The 12,758-nt window shown below is 44.0% G+C and overlaps 2 protein-coding genes across 3 annotated transcripts; both read left to right on the top strand.

The window, feature by feature from the left end:
* The first annotated feature begins 414 nt into the window (after positions 1–414).
* LOC135489209 (lateral signaling target protein 2 homolog) lies at positions 415–11,675 on the top strand. Of its 2 annotated transcripts, XM_064774450.1 has the most exons (12): positions 415–596; positions 1,363–1,641; positions 2,134–2,283; positions 2,685–2,737; positions 3,829–3,918; positions 4,336–4,425; positions 5,099–5,200; positions 5,747–7,048; positions 7,409–7,569; positions 7,907–8,062; positions 8,467–8,570; positions 9,292–11,675. In XM_064774450.1, the coding sequence occupies exons 1-12, from the start codon at positions 552–554 to the stop codon at positions 9,418–9,420; spliced, it is 2,661 nt and encodes an 886-aa protein (XP_064630520.1). In that variant the 5' UTR covers positions 415–551; the 3' UTR covers positions 9,421–11,675. The 2 variants fall into 2 exon arrangements, with proteins under 2 accessions (XP_064630520.1, XP_064630519.1); XM_064774449.1 differs by having other exon boundaries at positions 8,467–9,407.
* Positions 9,738–10,568, top strand: LOC135489397 (uncharacterized). The gene has a single exon (XM_064774740.1). The coding sequence runs from the start codon at positions 9,738–9,740 to the stop codon at positions 10,566–10,568; it is 831 nt and encodes a 276-aa protein (XP_064630810.1).
* Positions 11,676–12,758: the final 1,083 nt, after the last annotated feature.

Raw genomic sequence — 12,758 nt, 5'->3', positions numbered from 1 at the left:
CCCCCACTGTAAAATCACCCCGGAGCTGTCTGACATTTGATGTTGCAGCACCAGCTGACCATTGGGACCTATCCTACGTGTAAGTCCTACTACTGTAAACTCTCCCAGGAGCTATCCAAGCCATGTGCCTCGACCATCCGCTGCGCGGCGGATATAACGGGTCGAGGTTACTTGGACCAGTCGGGTTAGGCCTCACTAGCCAGTGATCAGGTCCGGATTGTTGGCTTTCTCAAGGTGATGAGTTGATGCGTCTGATGCCGATGATACACGATCATGCCCGATACTCTCTCTTGACACCAGCGGCACTGGGGCGAGTTTGGATACTCCCAAGAATTTGGAGCGAAACGTCTGGGGGCGAAAAGGTCAGGGAGCGAAACGACTGGATACCGTAGCGAAATCATTCGACATGTTCGATGACATGGAGGAAGACAGACAATTTGCAAGAATGTTTTGAGAGTGTTTTCGGACGATTTCTTCTTTGATATTTCTTTAAAATGCCATAATATTGACAATCTGACGCGTTGCTTATAGACAACTTTAAATGAATTAGAATGTTCAGAATGTATTCAATCAGAAAGTGGCTTTATAAGCCCAAGGTAATGCATTAAATTGGGAGAAGTTATGCAGAAAGATCGTCCAAAAAGACCGAAGTCACCAAACTTTGGTAACTTGGGTCTTCAAAGTCTTTAACGTCTTTATGACTTTGCATGTTAGAGTCCTGAAAATAGAGAGGTTAAGAATCTGATCCGAGAACGATAACGCATTGTCTCATCGTAAGATTGAGAAAAAGAACTTTACTTACTTACGAGGTTGTATTTTTGAAGATAGATACTGATTGTCTGTCGGAAATGAAATAAATCTGTAGTGTGGGATTTTATTAATTGCCAGCTTAACTAGGCCTATATGTTAGATGCCAAGTTTATTCCCTTGCTTATCGAAAGCTTTAAAATTCTTCGAATATGCCATCATATGCGCAATAATAGGCCAGTGTATAATTTTAAAGTGACTGGTGACTGGTGACTGGTGACTGACGAAATAAAATGACTAGCAGAATATCCACGGTATCCACACTCCTTTTTCAAAACGTAGTGAACTGAATGCTCATTTCAAGGGCTGGAGTTAATAATTGCTTTTAGGATTTTGAGGTCTAGCCAAAATGGTGGTACCTATGGTCAGCAGGCTACACTTAACAGCAAACAAAGACCCTGTGGCCTTGGATTTATTTTGAGTCCGAAGAGCTACCTTCAGCATGGGTTCGGAAGCAGCACAGTCTTGAGCACTGCCTGCATTCCTGTTGATTGTCTTTTCAGTTTCTATGAATTGTTTACTACCGGTATATCATTTTCAATCTTAAATTTGCAGAAAAACGATCCTTCCCTTTTGGCGCAGTTCTTCTACGCTGACGAAGACTTGAATGTGATTGCCACGGAGTTGGACAGCTTCGATGGTCGTAAGGATCCTGAGCGATGTACAGCGCTGGTGAACCAGCTGAGAGCTTGTCAGGATAAGGTGCTCAATAACATCCAAGTGATCATGGAAGATGCCATCCCGAACCAGCGAGCAAACCGCGATTTCAGGGTCAAGTTTCCCGATGATGTGGTCCATGAGAATCTCTCTGGGCAGCTCTGGTTTGGTGCTGAGGTATGCATTCATTTTAAAATTGGTTGGTCTTGCTGAAGTTCTAGCATTGTCTTATCGAACAACTCTAACATTGTGCTTGAAGCGTTTTGACCTTGACCTAATTTCCATGGTCACAGAGGTCAACCTTGGTCTCACTGGTGCCAGCGTGTGTGATTTGATTGGCCTGGTCTACATATTGGCAAAGTTTTAGGTCAATGTGACTAACCTTTCTGGTGTAAATAGGTCAAGGTCATAGAATCCTATCGGAGTCGTATCACAAGAATCATTCACTGTGTGGCTAATATAGTTTGTGTCATGGTTAATCAGATCAGGCTTAACATGGTGATTGAAATATTTCCCAAACAGAAACCTTATTCCTGGCACTGACCACAGGTGAGCACATGGCACCTGGCCATTTTATTTGATTGTTTTGGTGCGCGTGACTGGAAAATGTTCTGAATTTGAGTAATTTGTGTTATCAAGTGACCAGTGTAGTCGTTGATCCACTTCCAGTGTCTGGCAGCTGGTTCGAGCATCATGAACCATGAGATTGAGAGCGCCAGCATGCGCCCCCTAGCGAGAGCTCTCACGAGAACACTCGACAATCTGCGCAGTATGATCCGTGACCAGTGTCTCAGGAATAGCAGCCAATACACAGAAAAGGTATTTTTCACTCCTCCTAGGTATCATGTTGAAAAGAATTTGCTGTAGAGTTATATTAATAGATGGTGCATTTGTCCTATTCAAAGCGCACGGTTCGTTGTAAAGTGCACAGCAATTGTTCCTGGAAAAAAGGCACTTTTGGCAGTTTTGAGAAAAAGGGGTTCACTTCAAATGAAAGCAATCAAGAAAAAGCACATTTTGAAGAATAACGAAAAGAGATCCTTGTGAGATATTAGAGATGAGTTTTCCTTGTGAGATATTAGAGATGAGTTGTGCAAGAGTGCAGTGCAACAATTTCAGAGTTATTGCCATAGAATGATAGTTTACTGATTAGAAGAACTTGGATGAGGCAGTTACATTCATGTACATGTATGTTAATTCAGAATGTAATGTTCTTTCAGATTAAGGATGCGTTGACAATGTTTGATCAGCTGTTTGCAGAATTTGAACTGAGGTAAGCAGTTTTTTGACAGGGCCTGTAACACTGGTGTTTCTCACTGAGGTAAGCAGTTGTTTGACAGGGCCTGTAACACTGGTGTTTCTCACTGAGGTAAGCAGTTGTTTGGCAGGGCCTGTAACACTGGTGTTTCTCACTGAGGTAAGCAGTTGTTTGACAGGGCCTGTAACACTGGTCTTTCTCACTGAGGTAAGCAGTTGTTTGACAGGGCCTGTAACACTGGTGTTTCTCACCGAGGTAAGCAGTTGTTTGACAGGGCCTGTAACACTGGTGTTTCTCACCGAGGTAAGCAGTTGTTTGACAGGGCCTGTAACACTGGTGTTTTTCACCGAGGTAAGAAGTTGTTTGACACGGCCTGTAACACTGGTGTTTCTCACCGAGGTAAGAAGTTGTTTGGCAGGGCCTGTAACACTGGTGTTTCTCACCGAGGTAAGCAGTTGTTTGACAGGGCCTGTAACACTGGTGTTTCTCACCGAGGTAAGCAGTTGTTTGACAGGGCCTGTAACACTGGTGTTTCTCACTGAGGTAAGCAGTTGTTTGACGGGGCCTGTAACACTGGTGTTTCTCACTGAGGTAAGCAGTTGTTTGACGGGGCCTGTAACACTGGTGTTTCTCACTGAGGTAAGCAGTTGTTTGACAGAGCCTGTAACACTGGTGTTTCTCACCGAGGTAAGCAGTTGTTTGACAGGGCCTGTAACACTGGTGTTTCTCACCGAGGTAAGAAGTTGTTTGACACGGCCTGTAACACTGGTGTTTCTCACCGAGGTAAGAAGTTGTTTGGCAGGGCCTGTAACACTGGTGTTTCTCACCGAGGTGAGAAGTTGTTTGACAGGGCCTGTAACACTGGTGTTTCTCACTGAGGTGAGAAGTTGTTTGACACGGCCTGTAACACTGGTGTTTCTCATGAACAAGTGCATGTCTACAGGAAGAGATACCTTTGGGATGAATAATTGCTGGTGGCCAAGTGTTAATGAGGCCTGAAGGTTATTTTTGAAGTGTCTGTGAGAAGTTGTTGAGAAAAGTTGCTGGGGTCATTTTGGTTAAAGTAGTGTCATTGATGTTTCATAATAAATCTTCTTTTGTTTCAGTTATGTGAGTGCGATGGTTCCCGTGAAGTCCATGAGAGAGTATGATGCCATGCAGGATGTGATTGTGCTGTTTTCAGAGACAGTTCACAGGTATGGTCAACATTGATGATGAACTCTGCTAAATACTGATGCTCCCAATGGCCTAATCCACCTCGTGAGTGGAAGTTTGAGCCCTGCTGGTATCTCTAGAACCCCCCAGTTGGTTGAATATAGGGTACTAACTACCTTCTAGCCAGAAGCCTGCCATTAGAGATTTGGAGTACAGAGTGTCTCATAAGCCAAAATCTGGCTGGCCCTTTTTGCAATCTAGATAGATAGAGACTATGAATGCTAATCAATAAAATGTGCGAAACTGGATTGATCAATATCATTTTTTGTGCTGAAATTTCAGCAACAACCCCCCTCCCCCAGATAAATTCAGCACTGCACGACATTGTTATCAGTGCGCTACCTGAATCCTTGGATAGCAGTTTGATTATGATGATAGTGATTGTATCTCTGTTTCAGGGCCCTCAAGAATAATCTCATCAGTCAGGAGATGATAGATGATTATGACCCTGCTCTCATGTTCACAATCCCCAGGCTGGCTATCGTATGGTACGTATCGTGCATTAGGGAGGCGTTGTTTTCTAGTGGCTAGGTGAGACTTGTTTGATACCTCGGTTAGCTTGCCCGCCGCTAGGCGTTTAATTGAAAATGTGATTATAACATTAAGCAAGCCCGCCCGCCAGCAGCCAAAATTGCCAAAAACCAGAAGAAAAAAAGATTATCCCGACCGAGATCTACCCACAATGCCACGCCAAGATGGAAACGGAAACTTTTATTTTCAAAAAAAAAAAAGAATTTCCTCCTTTGAGCTGTCTCCGTCTTCCGTGAGAGCAAAAAGTTTTATTTTTATACCACCCCCTCTGCTCGTCCTTAGATGAAAAAGAACGCTAACCAAGGTATAAAAGTCTCGCTTTAGCGGGCTCGTGGTCATGGGTTCAAAACCTATCATAGACCATGTCTACAGTGCCCACTCGAATGAATATACCAGATATGAGTCTAGCTAGACTTGCCAAGAGGGGAAAAGTGCACTCCTTACATCCCACATTTTCACCAGTCACAAAAGATCGGGTTGAATATTGTGACCTGAAATCTAGTCCCCAGGCAATATGGTTGTGTTAGTTGGGCACTGTGATCTCAGTGTGACCAGTTGGGCACTCTGAGTGTGAAAGAAACTTGTAAGGCGAGATAAGTGAAAACCCTTGGTTTGTTTGTTTCCTTGCAGTGGTCTGCTGATCTATGGGGAAGGCCCTCTCAACCCAGACAATGACTCCGAGGCACTCACAGAGATGTTCAGGCCATTCCAGACCCTATTGTTCAAAATAAGGTGAGCGATTTATTCCGAGGTTAGCTTTCCATTTGCCACTTCACTTGCCGTGCTGGCAATGGTGAAAAAAAACCCATAAAATCAGACACTGAGTTGAGTTGTGAAGAATGTTCGAATCCATATGGATTTGCATAACATTAACATATCTTGCCCCTAGAACACATCCCTTTCTTCAGCAGATCATGAAGTCATGCAAGAATAACTGTTTTGATCTTCAGATGATGCTGACAGTGTGTTCAGCGACAGAAAATTGACTTTAAAAAGTTTGACCATAGATACGATGGCCGCCTTTGTAGTGGATGGTGTCACACACTCTGGTCACATCTGACCACATGATGATGTCATCACATGCAGTAGAGAGTGTCATTTCATGCATTAGGTATAAATAATCTTATAGACTGCTACAGAGTGATCAGTTGTCGCCGAGAAATTCATCACGAAAATGGTTCGCAGTGATACAAATTTGTTGCTCGATTTATTGTGCTCTGAACTTAAGGGCCACAAAACGTGCAGTGTTTCCAACCATGAAGCTTGTCCTCTTTTCAGGCAACTGCTGCTGACGCTATCTGAGGAGGAACTGGTGATGCTGGAGAGAGCTTTGTGTAGTCAGCACGATGCAGAGCCAGGTCAACCGAGGAGGGACGCTAAAGACGGTGATGTCAAACAGAAACACAGTGTGGAGGAAGACGACTCCGATGCATTCAGCGGCAGAATGAGCCAATCAACATCTGCAAATACAATCATGGGAAACCCTGATTATGTGTTGGACGGTAACGACACCTGGCCTATAAAGCACCAGGATAGCCGCGATTCTGGCATCTGTGATCAGCGTGCTGTGTCACATGAGAGTTTACCGCCTAGCGACTTGACGCTAGCGACTCTTTCATCAGGCGGTGAAAGTACCGAGGAGAAGTGCTCAAGTGTTTGTGATGTTCGTCTCGTGCCACAACACACAGATTATAAATCAGAAGGTGCTCGCTTTTCACCCGATTGTAATCGTATCTCACCGATTGAGGAGCTGATGTCGGAGAGTATGAGTAGCAAGTGTTCCGGATCGGTGAGTTTGGGGGACGACTTGGAGGAGGAGAATGATTTGAACCCTGTGATCAGTGATGCCGATGATGCAGACACAAAATTGGAGATTGAATATTCAGCAGGAAATGACAATGAAAGATCAAGTGAAATTACCGGCCATGAGATTGTAGTTGAAAGTGACCAGGTTTTGATGCCTGTGTTAGACTTACATGGTGCGTGTTCAGACCGGGAATCACACGGTGCGTGTTTAGATTTGCGTGATAGTAACTTGTTACAGGTGGAGGACGCAGGCTCATCAGCCTGTGGTAGTACAAACACCTCACCAAGTAAATCCATCTATTCTGAAGTAGCAAGTGAATCGGACACTTATTTCGACGCATCAGAAGTGCCAGCGACGGCTTCAGATGATTTGGATACAAGTCTTCATCAGAGGAATCATAACATGGAGGATAACGTTCCTGAGATGAAATGTGATAATACTTGTGGCGATACATCTGCCGCCAGGTCTGATGCTCGAAGTCAGAATGAGGCTGCACTGAATCAGGCACCATCACCGTTACGGATGAACGTCAATCACTTTGAGAATCCTGAACCGTCGGACAAGACTTGCACAGGTGTTATGCCAAAACTGAAAAGTTCAAAAAGTCATCGTGGTTTACTGCGGTCTTCAAAGGAGAGTTTTTATCGGCGTCGGGTACGTGATCTTGTAGGACACCGAGAGGATCGCTATCGGCCATCGGGCGTCAAATTCACAGAGAGCGTGAGTTCATCTTGTTCAACTTGTGCCAGCGATAGTGATCTGGATCATGAGAGGTAAGATTCCCAAGCGATGAAATGGTTTGATCTAGTGAAACACTATTCTAGTTTCAGTTTAGCAGGTCAAGAAATCACGTTTTTCTACAAATTCAGCATTGCCATTGGTGTTGTGTTAACAGATATACAAATACTAGCTTAAGTACAAAGTTTCAGCAAATTGGTATCCATAACAACTGCATTACGACATTGTGTGTTTTATGAACAGTGTCCCCCTTTAAAGACATCATCTCTTACAGTTAATCCCCTCAGAGCGCAAGGACTCTCGGTTTTGAACAGAACAGCTCTGGTGCTGGTTTGCATCAAGCAGACACCTGTTGGGCCAACTGTATACTTAATCCTATCTTGTTCCATGCTCAGCTGTGACAGCAGCGACACCAGCTCGTATAACTCGGACTGTCACGATGACGAGGAGATAGCTCTGGCGATACAGGCTGCAGAGGTTGCCTCCAGGAATGAAGCGCGGTCGAGGTTCAGGAGCAGCAGTGATCTTATCCACAGATTGTTTGTTTGTGTGTCTGGTATGTCTGCATGTCTCAGTGATGAAGTGCATTGATTCAGCCAAAATCAGCTTACTTACACTGAACAGTTTATGTGTCGGACCAATATAATATAGAATACAAGAATGAGGCATGTGGCAACAATGGGAGGTCAACTCCAGAAGAACCAGTTAATTGGTACTGCTCAATAGAGGGCTAACGTGTACCTTTAGTACTTGGTGGTTTGTCTGAGGAAGAGCAGAAGGACATTCAAGTCAATTCGTTGTTGAATCTTCAGGCTTAACCACTACAACCTGAAACACTCTTGATATCAAGCTTGTCGAAACTGTTATGCCAAGACTTCATGTTGACTTTACAGGTGTTGCTGATCAGCTGCAAACTAACTACGCGAGTGATCTGCGCAACATCCTACGGAGTGTGTTTGAGATACATAGCTCAGAACCTATCACCCATAGTGACCAGCCAAGGAAGGGGCCTCCTGCTTCAATACGAAGAGGCCCCATTACATCAATGGGTAAAACCTTTTCTTCTCTGTCACAAGTCATGTGTGTGAGTCTGTGTCTATTTCGCACCTCTTCTGGCTGAGTTGACCCAGTCATTCCATTGGTTGTTAAAACCCACAGCCATGTGTCGGCTCATTCACGCCCCTGACATGGACACTGGAGTAAATAAAAGTATAGTCTGTTGTCCAAAAATAACTTGGTTTGTCTTGAATTTGGATCAAAGTAGACTGAACAGTTACATTTGTACACAGCACTCCACAACAACAGGAAGCAAGGAAAGCGGATCTGCTCCTTCGTCACCATGTCAGGTCTCGGGTTTTTAGCACTCTTGTTTCTTTTGTCCAATAAGATGGCATTGTTGACGCTGTCAACACTCTCAGTTGATAACCCCAAATAATGATGGTTATGTTTTCAGAGCCTCCAATGTGGGTGCCAGACAGTGACTCTCTTCTCTGTACATCATGCAAGATGCCATTCACTCTAGTCAGGCGTAGACACCACTGTAGGAACTGTGGGAAGGTTAGTCAGCAGGTTTTGAGGTTCACACAAACATACGAATATGTTGAATTCACAAACTCTTCATGTGTGTACAGTGGTAATGTAGATATACAGAGCAGCAAGTTTCAAGGCCTTCTTCCAGCCACAACAGAATATTAGGCCGAAGTTACATAGACCTCATTCGTTCATTTACCACGAGTCACTTTCCGGGTTTTTCTTTCATTCCTCGGTGAATGCACGCCACAAGGCCGTGCATTCACAGGGGAATGAAAGCAAAAGGGGAAAATGAGTCCTGGGAAATGAACGAATGAGGTCTATGTAACTTCGGCCTTAGACACACCGGAAGGTATCGGGTGTGTCTTACATAATACAATACGTGACCAATAATAGAATAACCAGTGAACCTTGTGACTACAAATAGCAGGTGAGTGTAGACTCCAGCTGTCAGCAGACAACCTGGTAATCATATGTCGTGCTGTGAAATGGACTTTCTGGAATACAGTCTTACACTTGCAAGCTTGAATCATATTTGATGAATGATGCTTTTCCTAATGCGGCCCTCAGGGTTTCAGAATACCACGTTACGCCTCAAGTACACACATGCTATTTACAATAGTGAATAGTCTTCAAGTCTGTGACAAGATAAATCAACCCAGCATTTCCTATTCTAACTTGAGAGTAGGTGCTGACCAAAGTCGTCCTCAGACATATGTTCATATTTTCCCCATCGATTTCATTTCAGATTTTCTGCTCCCGCTGTTCGCCCAACTTGGTCCCATTACCTCATTTCGGCCACACCAAGCCAGTGCGTGTATGCAATCGTTGTTTTATGTTTCAAGTGACTCCTTTCACTGTGAATGCCACGTCATAGCCCAACACTTGTTTTGAAGATGCATTCGTTATCAGCTTTCTACCGTGTGCCGATATCGTGCTTTAACTGGACATGTCAGATTCCTCGCGAACAATTCTGGTATCCTTCGGCAACATTCGTTGCTGCTTTCTCCCATTTTGGGAGCAACTTACAAACAGAGCGTCACGTCACAGTCAAGACCTTGTCCACCTCAATACCAAATTCAATACAATGTGATGTAAATTCTTTATAATGTGTAACAGTCTCAAAGTGTGTACATTCATTCCCCAGCATACTGTAGAAACCATGGAGTGTACAGACCACACTACAGACATCATATGGGCAGTGCTGTGATGAGACATCATATGGGCAGTGCTGTGATGAAACATCATATGGGCATTGCTGTGATGAGACATCATATGGGCAGTGCTGTGATGAGACATCATATGGGCAGTGCTGTGATGAGACATCATATGGGCAGTGCTGTGATGAGACATCATATGGGCAGTGCTGTGATGAGACATCATATGGGCAGTGCTGTGATGAGACATCATATGGGCAGTGCTGTGATGAGACATCATATGGGCAGTGCTGTGATGAGACATCATATGGGCAGTGCTGTGATGAGACATCATATGGGCAGTGCTGTGATGAGACATCATATGGGCAGTGCTGTGATGAGACATCATATGGGCAGTGCTGTGATGAGACATCATATGGGCAGTGCTGTGATGAGACATCATATGGGCAGTGCTGTGATGAGACATCATATGGGCAGTGCTGTGATGAGACATCATATGGGCAGTGCTGTGATGAGACATCATATGGGCAGTGCTTTGATGAAACATCATATGGGCAGTGCTGTGATGAGACATCATATGGGCAGTGCTTTGATGAAACATCATATGGGCAGTGCTGTGATGAGACATCATATGGGCAGTGCTGTGATGAGACATCATATGGGCAGTGCTGTGATGAGACATCATATGGGCAGTGCTTTGATGAAACATCATATGGGCAGTGCTGTGATGAGACATCATATGGGCAGTGCTTTGATGAAACATCATATGGGCAGTGCTGTGATGAGACATCATATGGGCAGTGCTGTGATGAGACATCATATGGGCAGTGCTGTGATGAGACATCATATGGATAGTGCTGTGGGGTGATGAACTTCAAAATCTTGGAGATGTTACATTGTGATGAAACTCTTTTAATTTCAAAATTGGCTGTGGTAGATTTTTTTTTAATCTCTGAGGGAGAATGCCAACTAGAACCTTTAGTATTTTTATTTGAGGCATTATATTTTTGTGACAAAACAGTTGTTTATCAATATTCAGTTTTAAGGTGTCTTTTAACCTATATAAATACTTTGTTTCATGTATATATTGTTTCCATGCCAAACTGTATATTGGGAATGAATCAAGTGTGAATTGTCCAAGCACAAATCTTACAACATTTTGTGTTATAGTATTACAAAGTAAATTCATAAAAAGTCTCATCTAAGGAAGAGTTAGAGATACTGTACTAATTACTGAATTTATTATTTATATGAATCATGTGTCATCAGAGATGGTAAACATCACGTGAGATCAGCCGTGCTGATAAGAGCACTTCTGTGTTGGACCTTAGGGATCATTCTCCAAGTTCACATCTGACTCTGAGGGGGCGGGGCATTTTGAAGTGAAAGTATATGCCTGCACATTTTTAGTACAATGTGTTTGCGCATGTGGGAGGTGTGTGAAAATCTGACAAGTGTTGCAATGTTCTAAACTCTGCCTCGGTCAGTGAGAGTGAGCTGCAGGTTTCAGGCATTTGTTGATTGAGATTATGATCTCACGACTCGCATTAATACTGGTGTAGGCAAACTTATCTTAATACAATTGGCTTGTGTGCAATTGCTGGTAAGATATAGTTGAGGATTCCTATAAAATGGTTGAAAAAACTCCCTCAAGATTGCTTGAAATCGGCTCCTTTTCCAGTAGTGAGCATTGTTTTTCACATCAAGCAACTTTACTCATGAAAAGACACAACTTTCATTTCACTGTGATATTCATGCTGGTTGTTGGGATTTTAGATGCTAATGTTATTAACTCATCACAGATGTACATGTATTGCAGGCGTACATGTACATGTATTGCAGGCGTACATGTATTGCAGGCGTACATGTACATGTATTGCAGGCGTACATGTACATGTATTGCAGGCGTACATGTATTGCAGGCGTACATGTACATGTATTGCAGGCGTACATGTATTGCAGGCGTACATGTATTGCAGGCGTACATGTACATGTATTGCAGGCGTACATGTATTGCAGGTGTACATGTACATGTATTGCAGGCGTACATGTATTGCAGGCGTACATGTACATGTATTGCACAATGTAATCATCTCACTCTGACTGTTTGCAACTCTTTGACCTGGTTTCTGGGGACATATTCCGCAGATATTTTATAGGTCATGACTAACTTTATGAAGAATAGACAGAGCTCATGAAAATAAAGATTGTCTTTATAAACCACTTAGTGTTGTTCAATCTGGTCCACTACCTGACCAACTCCAAGACTGGGTCAGAGCAGCTGACTCAAGAATGTTGTACTTGGAAATGTCACTGAAGTCTTCCATTCACAAAGCAAATAACACTCTCCTTGACATGGACAGAAAAGAGGCTAGCACCACCTTTGGACTGGCCATTAGCAGACTACAAGCCCACCTCGAGAAGATGAACATGGCAGTGTCCAGGTGGTGCTAGTGCAACACATCTGATCAGACACCAGACCATGTACTCCATGGCCAGAACTGCCCTCTGGGACACTGAGCCGCAAGGTGTATCGTTGGAGACCAAGCTCCGTGATCAACGGAGGAACAAGAGAAGACAACCAGGTTTATAAGAGACAGGCCTGGTTGTGTAGTATAGCCGTGACCAGGCCGAATCAGTCCTGGCTGCTCCACCGTGTTGACAACATGATGAGAGTGATGAGACAGTCACAGCCAGGCCGCATCAATCTTCGCCGCACTGCTTAGTTGTTAATATGGCGAGAGAGATGAGACAATCACAGCCAGGCCAAATCAGTCTCGGCTGCTCTGCCAAGTTGTCTACATGGTGAAAGAGATGAGAGACAGTCACAGCCAGGCCAAATCAGTCTTGGCTGCTCTGCCAAGTTGTCTATATGGTGTGAGAGATGAGACAGTCACAGCCAGGTGGCATCAGTCTTCGCCGCACTGCCTAGTTGTTAATATGGTGAGAGAGATGAGACAGTCACAGCCAGGCCAAATTAGTCTTGGCTGCTCTGCCAAGTTGTCAACATGGTGAGAGAGAGATGAGGAAGTCACAGCCAGGCCGAATCAGTCCTGGG

This window comes from Lineus longissimus, chromosome 6, assembly GCF_910592395.1.
Source record: "Lineus longissimus chromosome 6, tnLinLong1.2, whole genome shotgun sequence".
Classification (NCBI taxonomy): Eukaryota; Metazoa; Nemertea; class Pilidiophora; order Heteronemertea; family Lineidae; genus Lineus; species Lineus longissimus.
This window is presented reverse-complemented; position numbering and strand designations above follow the sequence as displayed.

Excerpts from the sequence above, each read along its gene's own strand:
- LOC135489397 (XM_064774740.1), top strand. The coding sequence starts at position 9,738 with ATGGGCAGTGCTGTGATGAGACATCATATGGGCAGTGCTGTGATGAAA.
- LOC135489209 (XM_064774449.1), top strand. The coding sequence starts at position 552 with ATGTTCAGAATGTATTCAATCAGAAAGTGGCTTTATAAGCCCAAG. Across the intron at positions 597-1,362 it reads AGTGGCTTTATAAGCCCAAG|AAAAACGATCCTTCCCTTTT; the intron begins GTAATGCATTAA and ends TTAAATTTGCAG. Across the intron at positions 7,049-7,408 it reads AGTGATCTGGATCATGAGAG|CTGTGACAGCAGCGACACCA; the intron begins GTAAGATTCCCA and ends TTCCATGCTCAG.